At 40.1% G+C, this 19,662-nt stretch overlaps 1 protein-coding gene across 3 annotated transcripts in view; it reads left to right on the forward strand.

The window, feature by feature from the left end:
* The window catches only part of CDK6 (cyclin dependent kinase 6), a 233,371-nt gene extending 215,225 nt beyond the window's left edge, over nt 1–18,146 (forward strand). For all 3 annotated transcript variants that reach the window (XM_079932223.1, XM_079932222.1, XM_079932224.1), the window contains exons 7-8: nt 1,959–2,094; nt 7,576–18,146. In XM_079932223.1, coding sequence (XP_079788349.1) covers nt 1,959–2,094; nt 7,576–7,722 — 283 coding nt within the window. In that variant the 3' untranslated portion in view covers nt 7,723–18,146. The remainder of the gene's footprint in view (nt 1–1,958; nt 2,095–7,575) is intronic.
* The last annotated feature ends 1,516 nt before the right edge of the window (nt 18,147–19,662 follow it).

Raw genomic sequence — 19,662 nt, forward strand, 5'->3', positions numbered from 1 at the left:
ACTAGATATTAAACTGAATATTTTTTAAAAGAAAGCCATATTCCCATTCTCTTAAGGGGAAAACTGTTTCTGTGTTTTGGAAGATTTATACTTTCAAAGAACAGTAAGTACTTTGAAAGTGAAACTGAATGCTTTTAGCCTGTGACATTTTAGAGCATTTTTAAGAGCAGAGTCATAGTTGAATGGAAACAAAATACTGGATTTGGAATACGTTTGCTCCAGGCTCTGGGCTGAACTATGTGTGAAGTTGGCAGTTCATTTTATTCCTCATCCTCAGTTTCCCCATCTATATAATGGAAATAATAATACCTGACCTACATGTCTCAGGAGGTGGTAGATTTAAGAACACTTTTATAAGTTATTTATATAAACAGGTGTGTATATGTATGTATGTATACATCACACATATACATACGGGGACACTGTTTTTCTGAGAGCTTTTGGCATTCAACTGCCCACATTGCCAGATTTAACTCAATATAAATATATTCAAAACTGCAAATAAAAAAGATTTTAAACTTGTACTAAGAGTTGTTGTAATCGATTTCTAGGTGACTGGTGATAATATGCAAAAATATTGATATAAAAATGGCTAAAAGGCCAAAAATGACTGAAAGACGATTTTTTAAAGTTATTTAGTAAGCATTCTCCTGTTCTTCCTCTGCCTGTCCCATTCTATCTAAACACACACATTTTTTTTTAAATAATAAATGGTAATGTTTTTGTTTTCCTCTTTTTATTCTTATTCTAGATCTTGCTGTTAAACAAATTAGTATGTTGCTCAAGTTGTCATTTCCATTCATCTGTTCCATAAACATGTCCATCAGTCTGTTTTTATCTACCTCAATAACCTGGCTCTCCCCACATGTCTGACAGAGGTAGGATTACTATGTCTTTCCCCAGACACCCCGTGATAGGTGTCTGCTCTTCCCAGGTGAGGTCTGTTACCTGGGCTCTGTTGAGGTGAGGGAAGGGGAAGAAAGCCCTACAGAGATCTTGTGACATTTACCACCACGTGTTCCTGCACCCTGGAGGACTTGTTCAGGAGGACATCCCCTGGGTCTTAGTCCCAGTGAGTGCAGGCCAAGAAGACGACAGTGCAGGCCAGCACCTTTTCTAACTGTAGTCAAAGGAGTTTTGCTCAGTATTTGAATAGTCATATAGTCTGTCCACTAAACAGCCTGTGCTGTTTTCATATCACTTGATGCTCTCTCTACCTTTCTGATCCCAGGATGGTTTTCAGGGGGAACATAAATGATACTGTTTTTATTAATTGTTTGCTCACTTTGTAATAGCATAAAATAGTTATATAAAATATTTAAATTATGGAAGTTAAATTTGATATTAAATTATAAAATGGTATTGCATAATATAGGACTACCATACCTTTTAGCCTCATTTTTTTGGTCTGGTTCTGATTTATGTAATTACTGTGTGAGGAATTATTCTTCAACCAAAAATGCAACCAAATTTATGTGTAAACAAATCATGTTAGATGAGTATCATAAAGGCATGTCAGTACAGGAGTGTTCGATCAGAGTACGAAAAGCACTCCTGGGCATAAAGGAAAATATGATATGCCCGTGCGGGTCTCCTTTGAATATATAGGTCCTGCTCTGTCAGTATTTCAGGGCTTATTGGTAATACAATAGTTTCCAGTTCTGCATGCTCTCTTACATTTTGTGTCTTCCGCCAAAGTAATCTCTTATCTCTTCCCAGTGGTTTTTACAGTTCTCCTGTGAGATTACCCTATTGCAGCACCTGATTACCCTGCCATGATCACCGTATTGCAGTAGGACAGAGAGAAATGGGAGTCCTGCCGGTCATACAAGTGATGAACTCCTGAGGCTCTGTGTCCCCCATGCCTGCCCCTTAGGCTTTACCTTCTTCTAGAATTGGTGGAAAAATCGCTTCAGCACAGCAGCTAATGCTTACATTCACCTGTGGTTCTTTTGTAGTGTAATTGGACTCCCGGGAGAAGAGGACTGGCCTAGAGATGTTGCCCTCCCCAGGCAGGCTTTTCACTCAAAATCTCCTCAACCAATTGAGAAGTTTGTAACAGATATTGATGAACAAGGCAAAGACCTACTTCTGGTAAGTTCACATGATGCAGAGTTGGTCTGCACTGTGCTCGTGAGAGACTTGCCGTGTCCATACTGGGCACTGGGCACAGTGTCAGTTCATCATCATGTGCCACAACCACACGGGGCAGAGGCCACAGTCTCTCTGCAGCTTTCATTTCCAGCCCTATAGCAGCTAGTGGCTTTTGATTCTGCAGTGTCTTCAGGTCCTATAGAAAGAGAAAGAGGGACTTCCCTGGTGGTGCAGTGGTTAAGAATCCGCCTGCCAATGCAGGGGATACGGGTTTGAGCCCTGGTCCGGGAGGATCCCACAGGCCGCAGGGCAACGAAGCCTGTGCACCACAACTACTGAAGCCTGCGCTCTAGAGCTTGTGAGCCACAACTACTGAGCCCGCGTGTTGCAACTACTGATGCCCGCACGCCTAGAGCGCGTGCTCCACAAGAGAAGCCACTGCAATGAGAAGCCCGTGCACCGCAACAAAGAGTAGCCTGCACTCGCCACAACCAGAGAAAGCCCGCGTGCAGCAACGAAGACCCAACGCGGCCAATAAATAAATAAATAAATAAATAAATAAATACTGTGTATCAATAGATGCAGCCAAAATTTGAAAAAAAAAAAAAATGAAAGAGTCTGATCCACACCCCTTCAGTCTGCCATCTTCGAATGTTCTTTTGAATGCAGCCTTAGAATCCTCTGGGTTCGTCTAAACACATGCTTCTTTAGAAGTAAATATTATGTTTCCTTGTTTACACTTTCATGCTACTTTAAGCAGCTTGTTTGGCATTTTAATGTGTCTTTTCTTAAACAGGCACATTTTTAGGAAGATGTTTTTCCAAAGGAACTGGATAGCAATACTCCTTTTAGTTATTGATTTATTTAATAAGTATTGAACGTGCCCTGACATATAAAATACCTCACTGAAAATAAAGACTTCTGTGCCCTGTTTGAGACTCAAACTCATAATACTTGGCTTTGTACATAATTCTTTGTATTTGGAGACCAAACAGTAGGTAGAAGAAAGTACCTATGGGGCTACTCTTGGTGTTTGGAACTCAACGAGTAGTAATGAGTATCCTTTACCAGCTGAATTAACAACCTTTGATATCTAGCCAAGAAAGTGCTCCTAGACTCAGAAGTTTACTCCCATTCTGTCAGTATATTATGAATTTTAGATATAGACCTAAGAGTCTATAGGTCCTAGTAGACATGTTATGTATGCTTCAGCTCTGTGTGGACACAGCCATCGATTGGCATGTTTGCAGAGCCAAGGATTTTCCCACTGAAAGCCCTAACTCCATCGTCAGCTGATGGTGGCTCACTTTCTGATGCTTAGGCAAAAGTTCCCTCCACTGCCAAATTATAGACAAGGACAGCTCTATTCCTCCCCACTGTTGATTTGTAAGATACTCACTAGTGTGGCCTGGAAATGGAAAGCCATCCAGAGTGTAAATGCTCTGTCTCCGTCCTGTGCATCACATGCTCTTAGCAACTCTGCTTTTCTCTGCCCTTTTCTCCACCTCATTGCTTCTTTTCAGTCCTACTGTCTGCTCCCCTAACTTTAGCTGGTCCCTTGTCTATCAGAACTTCAACTAATTCACAGATCCTTTCAGCTCTAATCCCACTGCTAGCATTTGCCCTGTCACTGTTTCCTATATCAGATTCCTACAAGGAGGAACCTGGCTGCCATACCTCACCTTTTTTGCCAAACCGTGATAAGCGTTGCTACCTACGGCCAGGCTGCACTCCTGGCCCAATCAGGTATGCCAGGAGGCAGTGAGGACCGTGTGTTATAAAATATAGCCACCATAGGATTTCCTTTTCAGCAGGAACTTTGAATGAAATGTTCCTTTTAGTAGAGGATTCTGGACAGACGGTGACAGTGATGAACAACTTTGGTAGTGAAGTAGCCCAGTCCTTCGGCTAACGGAACATCCAAAGACAACCCAAAAGATCTCCTGGCTCCAACATTATTAGGAATCATCAAGAAGCACTTAAAGTGTAAACATAACAGACAATGCCATGTGTTCATTCAGGGTCCCCCACTAGAGGTGGTGGCTTCCAAAGTCAGACCACACACTAGTGCTAATCTGAAGAAGTAGCAGGAGACAAAAAAGAAAAAGGAGCAAAGAAACCTACTAAAGAGAGAAGGAAGTAGGTAGACAAGGAATGGCAGCAGAGATTAGAAAAAGGAGAGGAATAAAAAGCAGAGCCAGTAACATCATGACCAGGTAAAACTTAAGCATGGAGCATAATATCCACAGGCATGCAGGGAAAGGACAGTCCAAGACCTTAAACCTCAGCAGTCTCTGAAAGCTCTCACTGTTTTATCCTAGAGGGACACAAGCTAGAACTCTAAAGCAGAGAAGGCAGGCCATTTGGTACAAGAGAGGCAGCTGAGATCCCAAAAGTAACTGTTGCCGCTATTGAAAATTTTTTACTAAGGAAGAAAAATAAAGAGTATTTTAGAAAGTTGTTTTATTTAAGAAACAATTAACATTTAAAAGTTTAGCACTTTAAGAGTTATCCTTCATTTTTATCTGAAAAAACAGTTGACTTTATAGAATGCCTCAATCTTTCATGTATGGATGTATTATACATCAACATTTATAAATGCTCTTATGTAGATACATAAGTAGTGTGCAGTAACAAGACGATTCAGGGGAAGAATTATTTTTAGCAGGCAAAACCTACATATCTTTATAAGTTTTGTCCCCTTCATCATGATTAACTTGGGAGTCTGGGTACTTACTCCAAATATGATGCTCTTGCTGAAAAAAGTTTTGGAGTTCTTGCTATCAAACTGCTTTCAGAGCCTGAGGTGCTTTTTTTTTTTGGTCCTTGTATTAGTCTGTTTTCGATGCATAACAAACAACAACAAAAATCTCACTAGCATACAGCAATAAGCCTTTGTTTCTTGCTCATGTGTCTTCACATTGGCAGAGACGGCTCTTTGAGTCATCTAGAGCAACTCTGCTTCAGCCGGTGGGTCAAGTACTGGTCTTCTCCACGTGTCTCGTTCTGGGGCCCAGGCCCTAGGGCCTCTGGCTCCCCGCGACATGTTTTTCTCATCCTAGAAGGTAGGTGCTCCCAGAAGGGCAAGCAGAAACCTACGATGCCCCTGAAGGCCTAGGCTCGGAAGAGATAGCCTGCCATTTCTGTCCACATTCCATTGGCCAAAGGAAGTTACATGGCCAACTTTAATAGAAGAACGAATACTTCTCCCATGGAGAGGGGGAAGGAAAGAAAAGGAATATGTGTCAGAAAATGATCCAGTCCACTGTAGTAGTCAACTCTTGACTAGGTGGTAATTCAAAAGCTCATTTTTTAAGCAGTTATTTGGCAAGCAAATTATATTTTTTTGCAGAAACAATATTATTATGCAAGATTTTAAAATTAGTTCTCAAAATAGCCAATTGTTCTACTGAGGTAGAGCAGTAATAGGGTTCAGCCACCTTTTCTAACAATATTTCTATAGGACAAAATGTATTACAACCTCCAACTTGAGATTCTCACACACACCCCACCTTAGGCTAAAGATTTCTCCTTTTCTCTGCCCTCTTCCCAGACCTAAGCCATCCGTATAGTGTGGGAACAGGGCTTCCTCTCAGATAATCCTCTAGGGACATGTCTCTCTGTCTTGGACATATCTCCACAACTTCTTTTTTCTTTTTCCTATGTCCTGGGAATTAAACTGGCTGCTTCCTTTTCTAATGCCACTACGTAATTTTTTCCTTCTTGGACTCTGGGAAGAGAAAACTCAGGCTCAAGAATTTTGCCCCTGCTTTCCTGTCCTTTGGGAATTCAGCCCTTGTGAAGCTTTTCTCAAGATGTTTATTGCTATTAGAGACAGTAGAACCATTCTACGAACAATCTCCTTCCTCTGCTTGTCGTTTGGGTCTTTGATTTTCAGAAGACACTATGCGCAGGTTGGCGTCCACGGACTAGTAGGGAGCTCAGGATAAATAAGATTTCAGGGGACCCAACAGTTCACCTGAAGTTAAATGTAGAATTTTCTGTTTGTATGTGTTTTTCTAGCTCAGTTGCATTCAGCAGAGTTTTAGAGGAGTCCTAATCCACTGAGGACCTAAGACTGTGAGATACTTAAGCACAGAAACCCAGATTAAATGGAAGAGGTCTACATAAGCATGATAACGTTAAGTCTAGATTACACAGAGGACTGAAATCAAGAGAAATTTCAGATCCCCAGCCTACTTCAGTAGACACTGCATCACAAGGATGGAGAAGCTGGTATAGCTTCTCTGCTACATGTGAGCTCCTGGGACAGAGGGTGGGGGAAGACATTACTCATCATTAGTGCTTGCCACCTGCTAGGCATGCTGGAGGAGTTGGTGGAAGGAGAGGAGGAGGACTTTTTTTTTTTTTTTAAAGAAGATGTTGGGGGTAGGAGTTTATTTAGTTATTTATTTTTGCTGTGTTGCGTCTCCGTTTCTGTGCGAGGGCTTTCTCTAGTTGTGGCAAGCGGGGGCCACTCTTCATCACGGTGCACGGGCCTCTCACTGTCGCGGCCTCTCTTGCTGCAGAGCACAGGCTCCAGACGTGCAGGCTCAGTAGTTGTGGCTCACGGGCCTAGTTGCTCTGCGGCATGTGGGATCCTCCCAGACCAGGGCTCGAACCCGTGTCCCCTGCATTAGCAGGCAGATTCTCAACCACTGCGCCACCAGGGAAGCCCCGAGGAGGAGGATTTGAAGAGCGAGATTACCTGGGGTTGGAGTGGAAATGGCACTGAATTAGGGAAACGTTGTGACTGATCATGTATCAACAGCTTGGGAATGCAGATTGCTGCTTCAGAGTTCACCTTTCCCTCCTTTCACCTTCTACGTGCACTTGAGTCAACGCCTGGAATAGAGTTTAGTGACTTGACTTGAATCTGATGGTCCCCTTGTAGGGCTGCTGCTAGCCCATATGGCACCTTGACTTGAATTAGAAGGAAGGCATCTCTTTCTCTGGGTGGCGCAGCCCTGGGGCAGTGGATCAGGATAATTAGGGTCTAGGCTTTAGCCCTTACTTGTTGCCTCCTCCACTGGCCCTGGGTTCAGTAATTATCCTTTACACCTGAACAAGGCAACCCCCTTCCATTCCCTGCTCACTGATAAAATCAGGGTAAAAAATTAGGGTGAAGATTCCGACTATAGCACTAAGTTTGCTAGCATCAGAAAAATCACTACCCTAAATAAAGTTATGTGCATGCTGTAATAATAATATGATAGGGTTGGAGAGAAATCCTGGGTGGGTAACAGTCCACAGGCAACCCAGAAGGTGTTGCCTTTTCCTGAGCAGACATATATGAGTACTGTCTACATTGTATTTAGTGTCCCTTGAAGTAGATATTCATTCTCATTTATAGACACATGTAATACGGGGCAGTGAGTAGATACATAATTATGTGTGGCAATGAATAGACGCCTAACTATGTAAGCACATTATTTAAATGGATATGTTTTATGTCAATCTGTTATTTTTTCTCTATCACAGAAGTGCTTGACATTTAATCCAGCCAAAAGAATATCGGCCTACAGTGCCCTGTCTCACCCATACTTCCAGGACCTGGAGAGGTGCAAGGAAAACCTGGATGCCCACCTGCCGCCCAGCCAGAACAGCTCAGAAATGAATACAGCCTGAGCTGCCTTGAGCTGATCATCCGGAGAACCTCCTTGGTAGCTGATGGGTCCCCTGAGTAAGCCCTGCAGAGCTGCTGAGGATCACTGGCTGGAGACCTTCTAGCTGCCATCTTCTGGATGGGCTCTGCTTCTCTGAGGAAACAGCCTCGTTTACTGTTTTGAAATCAATGCAAGAGTGATTGCAGCTTTATGTTCATTCGTTTGTTTGTTTGTCTGTTTGTTTTAAGAACCTGGAAAAATTCCAGAAGAGAAGCTGCTGACCAATTGTGCTGCCATTTCATTTTTCTGATCTTGAATGCTGCCAGTGTGAAGTGAGCAATCCAGACACAGCTGAGTTATGATGTAATCTCTCTGCAGGTGCTGGAGCCTGATTTGGTACTTTTGAGTGAGTGTGTGTGCGTGTGCATGTGTGTGCGTGTGTGTGTGTGTGTGTGTGTGTGTGTGTGTGTGTGTGATTCTTGATCTCTTAAAAAGTGTTACTTTCTGTAAACAACAAGAATAATGGAATTTTAAAGGCTCAAAGTGACCGCTAAGTAACAGGTGTCTGTTGACTAAAGGTGATTCACCAAAATGGGCTTCTCAGATTTAAAGTTGAGCCTATGTCCTTAGCATTTCTTTTCTGGCCCAAAGCAGTAAATTTGCTAATAGTAAAAGGTCCACTATCTAGGTGAAGTTTTATACACACAGCAAAAAGAAAAAAAAAAATTCTACTATCTTTTAAGAAACCTGTTTTTTGAAGCACAAATTCTATTTACTTTTCAAAAAGCTCATTTACTCCTTGTAATTTTAACCTGTATAATGTGCTTTATTGTTTCTTTTGAAAAATACCTGTAAGCTTTTTCCTAACTTGCTATAGATTTAGGGAGTGTACCTCAACTAGGTAAAATCGTCAAAAAATAATAGAGAAAGCCTTTATTTCCTGGTTTGGAATTTATTTTCTTTGTGGGTTTTGTTGTTATTTTGTTTTGGTTTTGATTTTAGGAATTTGTCAGAAACTGTTTCCTGTTTGGGTTTGGAGGATAGTTCTCTCTGACTAGAGACAGGAATGGCATTTAAGTTTTCCCCCACCTATTACACTGTACTTTTTCTACCGTGCACTGCCTCATTTGCAAAGTATCCATCTTATCTATCCGCCAGCGCATCTAGTATGTATTACTACCCTTACATAATTAATAACAGATTGCTTAAGCTGTTCTCATGCACCTCCTACTTTCTTTCTTTCAATGAACCTTTCATAAATAGTTTGATTCAGATTTATGGCTTATGGCTCCAATTCCACAATCCTAACAGAGTCCCATATGTTCTCCCTCTACTGCAATCTTCCTGCCTGGCATTTGGCATTCACGGTTGTTACCTAGGCAATGAGTAGAAGACTGGTTCTTCTCAATCACCAGCAAGTAGACTGCTTTAAAGTGTAACTTAGTGTTTTACAGCTTTATAGAATATATTGTCAGTGTAGTATCTGAGGGAATGTCCTTAACTATTTTTTAGAAATATATATTTACTCTATAAAATTACCTATTCTCCGTCGCCAGGCTGTGCTTGTTTCTAGTGCCTTATGCACATGCCCGCTCTCTGCAGAGCCAGCCTGACGTGGGCATTGTGAACAGCTTTACTTTTCCTCTTGCCATTTTCTCTACAGTACTTTATATTCCATACCATCTCTGCCTTCTGTGTGGTTAGTGCTCAGTCGGCTCTAGTAACCAGAAGACACAGAGATGAAGTATCTTTTGGTAAGTTTAGCTAATTTCGCTTCCTGATTCATGTTTCACGAGCATGCAACAGTTAGACTGTGTTTAGAGTTAGGGTTTTCAAAGAATGGACATTGCTTCCCTCAGAAGAAAACGTGCCAGATGATGTTTATGCACAATCAGGCCTTTCTGAGTTCTCCACAGCTTAATATTGTATACAACTATCTTTATATATATATATATATATATATATATATATATATATATATATATATATATATACACACATATATATAGTTTAACATTGTTCTAATTCAGTAACTTCAAGAGCAGGAAAATTTTTCTAAAGCAAGATGTGATGAGAAGATGGGCCATAAGAATGTTTTATACTTTCTTCCTTGTGACAACATCGATTATATTTTGTCATCTCTGTAAATGCTTGAGATATAATGAATCCAGAGCATTCAGGTCAAGCGTACTTGCGGTCCCCCTGGATAAATGAGTTCTGCCTTTCCTTCGATCGGGGGTCAGAACACAAAGACCAGGGGCCTAGAAGTTGAATTTTAAAACTCACTGAACTAATCCGTCATGAGCTTTTCAGTTAGTATCCATGGTTAGAGTGAACATAACTTGGGTTTTTGCTTTTGCAAAAGTTTTTCATAAGTTCACTCAAGAAAAATGCAGCTGTTCTAAACTGGAATTTTTCAGCATTCTTCAGCATTTTAAACATGTAGAGAGTTCAACTTTTATTTCTAACATATGCTCCTGATTCGTTTCTTGGTAGTGTTTATAAAGAAAACTTAAAGCACAAACATTTTGACATTAGATACTTGCCAGATTCCCCTCTGAGAGGCAGAAGGAGAGGGCTTTTCAGCCTCTCTGAACTTGTTAAAGAGTCTGTCCCCAGCTCTTCCATCCGGGTGGTGGTTGCACTTGAGTGATTACTCTCATTTTATGTCTTTTACATCCGCCTCACCACTTCTGAAATCCAGATCCCACACAAGCACCCTTTGCCATTAGGGCACTTCGAAGCACAGAGCAGAATACAAGCTTACTGAATACAGCTTATTCTTCTGCTACATATGGTTTCAAACATGTTTGCCAAAAGCTAGGCAGTGGTTAGCTGAAAAGGTCATACTGCCCCAGGGCTATACTGAAGCAGCTTATAGCAAGTAAGAAACAGGATGACAGACTTGAACTCACATTTGAATTTCTTACTAGGACTGGGGCAAGAATATGCCTGATAGTTTCTATATGATATTTAGTTCTAGTGGCCCAAGCTCTGGGAACTGCTGTGCTGGGGTGGAGTTGTAACAACCTGCATTTAAAGAGTCCATTTAGGCATCATAAGCTATCACGTGGCAAAGCTAGTAAGGCCCTAACCTTATAACCTTAAAAACACAATCCCTGAGAGCTTGTCAGAACCCAGTGTGTTGGAGCCTCCCACTTTGTCTCTCCTTTGAAGTAGATGGGAACTCAAGGAGCAAAGAACCTGTTTCCGAAGAAAGCTCCAGGCCATTTCTGCCCTCTGTGTTCTCATGATTTTCTCTCAGGAAACACACTTTGAATGGCAGAATTTTCATTTTGCCCCAGGTGACATACTAAAAATAGTTCAAAATATTCACCTAAGACCAGAATCTCAGCCTTTTAGTTTTAGGTGAAAATGAAAATTTTGGAATGCACAGGATGTTAATATCTTAAATAAAACATGTACCTTTTCTTTTGTTTGTTTTTTGTTTCGGTACGCGGGCCTCTCACTGTTGTGGCCTCTCCCGTTGCGGAGCACAGGCTCCGGACGCGCAGGCTCAGCGGCCATGGCTCACGGGCCCAGCCGCTCTGCGGCATGTGGGATCTTCCCGGACCGGGGCACGAACCCGTATCTCTTGCATCGGCAGGCGGACTCTCAACCACTGCGCCACCAGGGAAGCCCAAACATGTACATTTTAATAGAGAAACTTATGGTCTGACTCCAGAATGTGATACTCTCTCTCCATCCTGATGGAAAAAACAAATATTACCAAACTTTTGAATCTTAAATCATGTATTTAAATTACGTTTTTAACTAACTATAGCTGCTTCTCTTAAAAGTGGTACCTGTAAAAGTCAGTAATGGTAATTCTCATTTCTTAATGGAAATTAAATCATGTAAGCTTCCTAATATCATAAACATTAAAATTCTTCTCTCTAAAGAATTACTTCTTTTTTTAAGTGACAACTTTACTGTAATTTTTATGATAAGCACATGAGAGTATCTCACATTTTCCAAAAACAGGCCTGTGTTGCACAGGTGGGTCTAGGAAAGAATAATGTTGAAAGTTAGTAAGCCACTGTAATTACTTGTGTTAGTACAGTTTCTTGGAAAGAAAATATTGAAATATGATAAATTCCTAGATATTGATAGAATTCAAAAGAATGCATAAAGACAAAATGATGTCTTTATAAAAAATAAAGATGTGATTTCTAAATCTTTAAAAACCATGAGACACTAGGCAATGGATAGAGGAAATTCTGGAGAAAATGAAAGTATTCAAAGAAGGATAGTTTCAAAGTTATGTATATTTTGAAGGGTATATATTTTATTAACATGTATTGCAAGAATTTATATTCAAGTCACCTGGCAACTATGAACTTAATATGGGCAAAAACAAATTTTATGGAAAAGTCACTCCAAACAGTTACCATTTCAAAGGTTGAGCTAATCATACTAAACCATCCCTATTCCTTCCTCATTTCATGGAAGGAAGCAGCCATGTGAAGCTACACTTGTTATGCAAGCCTAAAAATGTTTGTTGTAAAAAAAAAATAAATTTTTTAAAGGTGTGTTTCCTATGTCACCAGGATTTTTGAAAACTTGTGAAACCCAAACCATTTATCATGTGCATTCAGTACATTCAGATGTATGATTAGGAAGATAATTACATGTTCCTTCCCCACAGTGGAAAAACTTCTCAAGGCTACCAAAAACCTGTCAAGCAGTGTAAGTCCTCAGATAATTAGTAGTGGTGTTTTCCTCAAAAGCATAAGAAAATAGCATTTTCATTTTTTATCAATGCAATTTTCAACCTGGTTTTGTTACATATCTATATCTCAAGCATTTCTAACTTGTACTTTTTCAGAAAATAAACCAAAAATATTCCTTTGGCCTTTTCCATCTTCTGACCTTTGTTAACAACAAAAAAAGGGAGAAAGAGGAGGGGTCTGATTTTTACATGTTTTTCGCGATTAGTTGTATGTTTTCTTTAATGAAGTGCAAACCAGCTTTTCAAAATGTTTTCTATTTCTTAGCATTCCCAGGGAGTTAATTTAGATAAATGAATGGACTTCCATCAACATATTTATGTTTCCTTGATACTGGTGCTCTGGCCTTGAAGAAGAAAACAAGACTCTCCTGAAAATAAATACAGGTTTTTTCCAAGCATCTGTTTAAATACTATTACAGCAATTTGAACTTAATATGGTAGGAAAGGGAGGCGGATTTTCTTTGAAATGTCTGTTTTAAAATTCACACTGTCCTAAGGGGTGAACTTTCTTGTTTTATTCTAGTATATTCCACAAGGTGGCACTTTGAAGCAGGGTGTGGAATCTGAGCAAGGCTTCTACCTTTGTTTTTCTGCACACATTTAACTCTTGCCTAGCGCTTGTTTTTCAGGATGATTAATAATCTTCACAGTGTTCTGTAACTCAGATATTTTAGTTGTTAGCTAAGTTCTGAACAATTGTCTGCAAGTAAATTGTTCTTGAGGATGAATAATACACCTATTTTGATTATTTTAGTGTATAAAGAGAGCCTAGTCATTCATTTGGTCATGAAACATTTTTTGAGGTAACTAATTACCTCACTTTTCTAGGTGCAAAGTTACAAAGATGGACATGCTTATTACTCAAAAGGCAACACTCATCTGTGAAGAGGATAGTTTTGTTAGGAGTGTAAAACTCCTACAGAGGTCCTAGGCAAAATGCCCATAGCCCCTGTCACCTGCTTTCACATTCCCTACCATGGTGGCTGTTAGGCGATTAAATTTAAAAATACTAATTTAAAAAATCAGATGCAGAAACTAAGTAACGCATCAGTTACTATATAGACAAAACTATTATTTCAAAGAATTGCTATGCTGAAACAGAGCCCTAAAATACTAAAAGACCTGGTAATTTTTACACTTGTATAGTCACAAGTGTAAATTCACAAGAAATTGTAATTTTTTTAAATTTTCAGTAAGCATATGAGCTAATAACTTAGTATATCTACATAAGTGTTTGATTTCTCCGCTTGCGAAGTTCTTTGGCAACTTATTATAAATATATATGTACATACACTTTTTTCATACACTTTTGTTTTAATTCACAGATCCGCTCAGAGACTCATTATCTGCCACATGATTTTAGCTAATTTTAGAAGTCATTTTCTTTAACAGTGTCACTGAAATTTAGGAGGAAGGAAATTGTGTTATTTTTTCAGAATTTCCTTAGCACAACCCAACGGAAGGCAGTTTATTCCTTCTGAGTGGCAGAAACTCCCTAGTGCCTGCTTCACTTTCCTCCGGAGTAGCCAGCGGGCAAGTCTCAGTAATTCATACTGAATCAAAATACCGCACACACTGGGGGCTGTCAAATCTTCGGCCTCATCCCTCTGCTTAAAATTCCACTGAAGTATTTAGATTCCAGTTTAAGCCCCTAAGTGGAAGGCCGAATTCAAACCTCGAGTTTGTTATCAGTTGGGCCAGTCTGAACTCTTATCTGCGCGCGTTCAAAATTTCCCTCCCACCGAAAGCCTTTCGGGTGCGTTGCGCCGTCGCCCCGCCCCTTTGGCAGTAGAGTGGCAGTGGGCGGAGCTGGCTGGGACCCGCCCGCCGCTCACCTGTTAGTGCCTGAAATGATGTACAGACCCGGCGGGATACTGTCCGAGGTCCATGTGCCCTGCTGCTGTCTCAGAGGCATCTGTTCTGCAATCTTAGGAAGTAAAATATCCCTAGAAGCAAACAGGTGTCATCTGTGCGTAAATAAGTACAACACAATTCTCCGAGAGTTCGGGTATAAAGAGATGCTGCTCTGTATGAAGCTATCTACCAGGCATCTCTCAAGCTCTAAGCTCAGATTTTTTTTTTTTTTAAGAGAAGATGTATAATTACAGGAAAGATTTTTTATTTTTTTATTTTCTATCATTCTACATATATGATGGCAAAAGATATGCCTGGAAAAGTTTTGTTTGGAAAATTTGTTTATTTTCTGCTTCATCCTCAGTTGGCAAAAGCTCCTAACTCTTTACTTCCTAATTTCTTTCTCTTTTTTTCTTTGTCAAGTAGTTAAAGGTATGTGAGCAAATTATCTCATGTGGGAGGGAGACTTTCCTGTTTAGAGGAACCTTTTGTGTGAATTGTTTTGTCAAACAAGTAACCCCTTCTCTATTTAAGGAGTTTGGACTGTCAAATGTAGGTTTTCTTAAAGGGGACACATAACTGTACATAACTCTATAAAGAATTATGACTATAGCACTAATCAGCAAGCATAAAGCCACAAGTTATATCATTTCTAACTCCCTGTGGTTTCTAGCCAAATCCGTTGAAGTGCTTAGGTTACAGTCCTGAAGAGACCTTTCGTACCCTTACTTGAAAGTTTCTAATATTAAGTTTTATGAAATGCAATAATGTGTATTAGCTAGCAATATTTCTGTGATCACCAGCAACTCCAAATTTGACCTTGAAGTCTCTGGATAATGAAAATAGATCCCAGCAGTAATACACTTCTTGAACACCCCCCCACCAAGTGTATTATGTATCTTTCTTATTTTGATCCTGTGTTTGCAACAAATGTATACGGGAATATTTTAGTTCCTTACTTTGTATTCATTTATTTTCCTATGACCAGTAATAAATATACTAGTTAGTACATGGAATCAGTAGCATCAGCTACTCCTAGGATCAGCACTTAACAAGGTGGGAAATTTCTATTTCAAGTTGTTCTGCATTTGCATAAATTATTTCTATTATTGTTCATGTATATTATTTATTTCTCAATCACACTAGTCCTGTGAAAGTGCAACAGAAGGCAGACCACATTAGGATTTGCATTAAATGCTCATTATCATGGTCTTGATGGAACTAAGAAAATTAAAATTAGACTAAGCCCCCAAATAGCTGCATGCATTTTAATATGATTAGTAGAATTTAAGTCTAGAGAGATAGTGTTTTTATGTCTAGGTGTTTTATCATTATGTAAAGGAATTAAAGCAAAGGACTTTGTAGTTGTTCTTTTGTCAAGTATGCATATACTATAGTGTGAAATACAGCAAAACTTAAAACTGCAGGTAGCAAAGCATCAAATACTGCCTTAATTTAGGAACTCTGCCAGGTGGCCCTCAGAATAGATGCCAGGCAGAGACAGGTGCCTGGGTGGCGCCTCCTCTTATCTGGCCTGGAAAAGAAGCTTCCCCCACACCATCTAGTACCCTTGTAGGTGGTGTGTCCTGTAGTGGGAACAGGTAGCACTGTTGAAAGGAGAGCAGTGTGAGAGGTTTCTGTAGAAGCAGACCTGTCAGCGTGTGCCTTGAGGCTTCCAGAACATGCCAGGTGGAGAAGTCCAAGTTTCCATGCTTCAAGCAACTTGGTTTTGTAGAGAAGCAATCCAGTCTGGTAAGTAAAACAAGGATTGCGTATACAGTAGTCAACAGTGGGGTTTTAACAACAGTCCCCAACACCTCAAAAGCTTGTTGCATTTCTGGTATTTTAAATTTTGATCTGAAGGTTAAATGGCAAGTGTGTTGTAGAAAAGAGCAGTATGTGGCAAGAAAAGCACAATGTCGGTTCCCGTAGAGTGCAGATTAGAACCAGAGGGTTTTATAGGCTTATCATTTCTGAGATGTGTAAAAGCACGTTTTCACTGTAAAATGTATTAATGTTTCTGCATTCCTATAGGGCCTAGTTAAAACTTTATTCTAGATTTCAGCAAGGGTGTCACAGCCAGTGAGCTATTTTTTTGCTTTTTTTTTTACTTATTTTTATAGTAGAAGATATTTTAAAAGTAGAAGAAAATCTTAATTTGGACATTCGACTTGTTGGTTTCTGTGTTTGAAATCACGGTTCTGGAGATGTAGAGATTGTGCATGTGCATGGCAGATACTAATCTAGGCTGTGTGAACCAGCCCAGGATAACTGATACTCCGCCAGCCTCTGCATCCTTTCCTCCTTTCCTCTGAAGTGCTCTCTGCCCCCTTTCTGGACTGTCCACGTGCTGCTCTCCATCCTCCTCTGCTGTACTTTGGGGTCAGGGACATGATGAGAGATGCTTTAGGCATCCCAGGTATGCCTGTCCAGGCTTGGCCACCACCCCTACTTGACCTCTGGCTGGCCACAGTCATGAAGAGAAGGTTCCTGGTGCTGAGCACAGTGCATGGTCAAGACACCAATCACAAATGCCCTCTAGCATCTTCGTATATGTCTTGATTTTTAAACCAAGTCGTGCTACAGAGCATTCTGTTTTGGCTGTGGTGCAAAGAAAAAGACTAACCAAGAATATAAACCACATTCCAGGCTGCTGTTTTCTATCCATCTACAGGCTATACTTTTACTGTATTTCTTCATACTTGAAATTCATTCTGCTATTTTAATATCAGGGTACAGACTTATAAGGGTGCATGTTCCTTAAAGGTGCAAAATTACTCTCATTCCGTTTGCTTATATTGCTACAGAATGCTCTGTTTTGGTGCTTTGGGTTCAGCAGGTCAAAGAAGCAGTGTGGAAATTGACTGCCTGGAACACAGTCTTACAAGAATGCTGGCAGATGGCTTGGTGTTAGATATTGCTTCTGCTTTTTTCTCTGTACACAAGATTGAGAGTTACCACACTGGTCTGTCAGGTTCACCTGGGTATCCTTCCTCACAGGGTCCATAAACCCTGTGCTCTCCCCAAGTGTGGGTGTGATGCCGCTCTCTGAAAGCAGAGATCTTCCTACATATCCAGATCTTTTACCCCTCAAAGAAAAATGACCTCGTGTGCAGACAGGAGGAAAATGGGAAGAGCCGTCTCACTCTAGCGACCATCCATGTAGAAAGCCCTCCTGAGGCCAAAAAAAAAAAAAAAAAAAAAGAAAAGGAAAAAAAAGAAAGCTGACCTGTAAAGTTACCCTCCTCCTAGGGTCCTGAGCTGAGTGATCTTGCTTCCTTACTTATAGGTAGATGAAAATATAGGTCAGTTTACCTAGGCTCTTCCCACCTGAAGAGAAAAATAGAAAAGTAGGTATTTGTGTCACGTGAAATATGTAATCCAAGGACCATCAAAACTTACATTAAATACCCCATTGCTAGCAATCAGTTTTACGAATTAGCTCAAGTAAGTGATGCTTGATGACCTGGGGTTTCCGAGGGCAGAGGTAGCTCTTCTAGCATGCACCTTACTCTTAAGACTTGTTTGGAGAGGGAGAACTACCAGTGGTGACTGTGACAATGGAAAAGGTAACATGTCAGAAAATTCAGAGGGTTATAGGTCAAGAATCCTTTGGAAACTGGATGTCTTACTGGGTGCTAGGATGCAAATTTAGGTGTTTATTGTCAGATAATGGAATTCATTGTTTTTTAAGAATTGGTGTTGAAATGTCATTGTCCAGTTCATTGTTTTCACTTATGCACAAGCTAAATTGAAGCAAAAAGAGAAAATGGTTTGTGTATTTGTCATACCTTTTGTACTTCTTACAATAAAACTGTTGGTAGCAAATAAAAATAATAAAAACAGCAATTTTAACCTGCTTTCTTGGAGATGAATTACTATTCTAGCTATTTTTCTTTTTACTTTAATGTAAAATAAATGTAACTGCAGTGAGTAAAGTAACGTCTAATTCAATAGCAAGTTTTAGCAGAATATGTTTCAAATTCTTGTTTTAAGAGACTCCTTTTCAGGCTTCAGATGTTTAAAAAAAGTAGCAGCTCATTGAACTCAAAAGTTCCATAATAAGTACTTAGTAAGCTCTTAATAGTTGACTGTGGTAAACACTGAAGACCCAAAACATGAATAAGGCACAGGCAGTCCTTTCTGAAGCTTACAGACTGAGACTGTGAAAAAGGTTTGTGTAACCAATTGCCGATAACCTGGGAAGGAAGAGAGATTTCACATTGGAAATGATGCTTGAATGGATTCAAAAACAAAAGTTAATGCTGGCCAGTCACAGAAGGAGAAACACTTTGTGTGTGCAATGGTCTGCAATTATGAAATAGCAGACAGGAAAGGGCAGGAAGATTGGTGAGGCCACACCTGGGGCAGTGGTTTCCAACATTTGGATCATAACCTATAGAAAGAAATATAATCCAACAGCGTGGCTGGTGCACACAGATACACATGGAGACATATATCAGAAACTTATTTTCCACAAAATGGTGCTGTGCGCCCCACACGTTTTCTTTTTTTATTTTATTATCCTCCACACTTTGAAAATACTGGTGGCAAGCCACGAAATTCATTTCACAACCCCACCAACAGGCCATGACTTAATGTTTTAAAACAATTAGTAAGGGGCAGAGGGGTGGTGAAGGAGGAGGTGAGGTCCAGAAGTGCTTAATATACCATATAAAGGAGTTTGGAGCCACTGAAGGATTTGAAAGAGAGAGATCATTTCTGTTAAATGTGTGCCTATTTTTGTTCGACTTATATACTAGACGAGAGTGACAGACGAAGTAGCTCCTGAGGTGCTACAGGCAAACCAAAAGTGGGACTGTAGTTGCTGTTGGATATTTATATTCCCATCTTTGTGTACAGTATCAGGTATTTTAACATTAGTCCTTCAGAATTCCTTGGGAGCTCTCATTAGCACTTGCCTTAATTTTTTTTTAACAGGCCCCAAATTGCATCTAAATTTGTAAAATCTACACAGAATATTCAGAAGGGATGATACAGAGAGTCAGGAATTTGATCTTTATTAAGTAAGTGAAAGTTTGTAGTTTATTAAGAGGTCAGTCATGACTACCTGTTTCTACAAACCACAGGTATTTACAGCCAGGTTTGGCAGGACCATTTTTTTCAAAGTGGTTTATCAAAGACCTTAAGCTAGTTAGTTATCTCTAGTTATCTCTGCTATACTCACTTAGAACCTCAGTCCATTGAAAGCCCAGTAGGCCTTTGCCACTGATTTTGCCCTCTGGAGTGTGAGCCCAGTTTGCACCTCCCTGTTCTCTAGCAAAGAAATCCTTGTGGATGGTGATGGTCATATTTGTTCCGCATATGCCATTTTTCTGGACATAGCAGATGAAACAACCAAAGCATCCCATGGGA

This window comes from Stenella coeruleoalba (genome assembly GCF_951394435.1).
Source record: "Stenella coeruleoalba genome assembly, chromosome: 9".
NCBI lineage: Eukaryota > Metazoa > Chordata > Mammalia > Artiodactyla > Delphinidae > Stenella > Stenella coeruleoalba.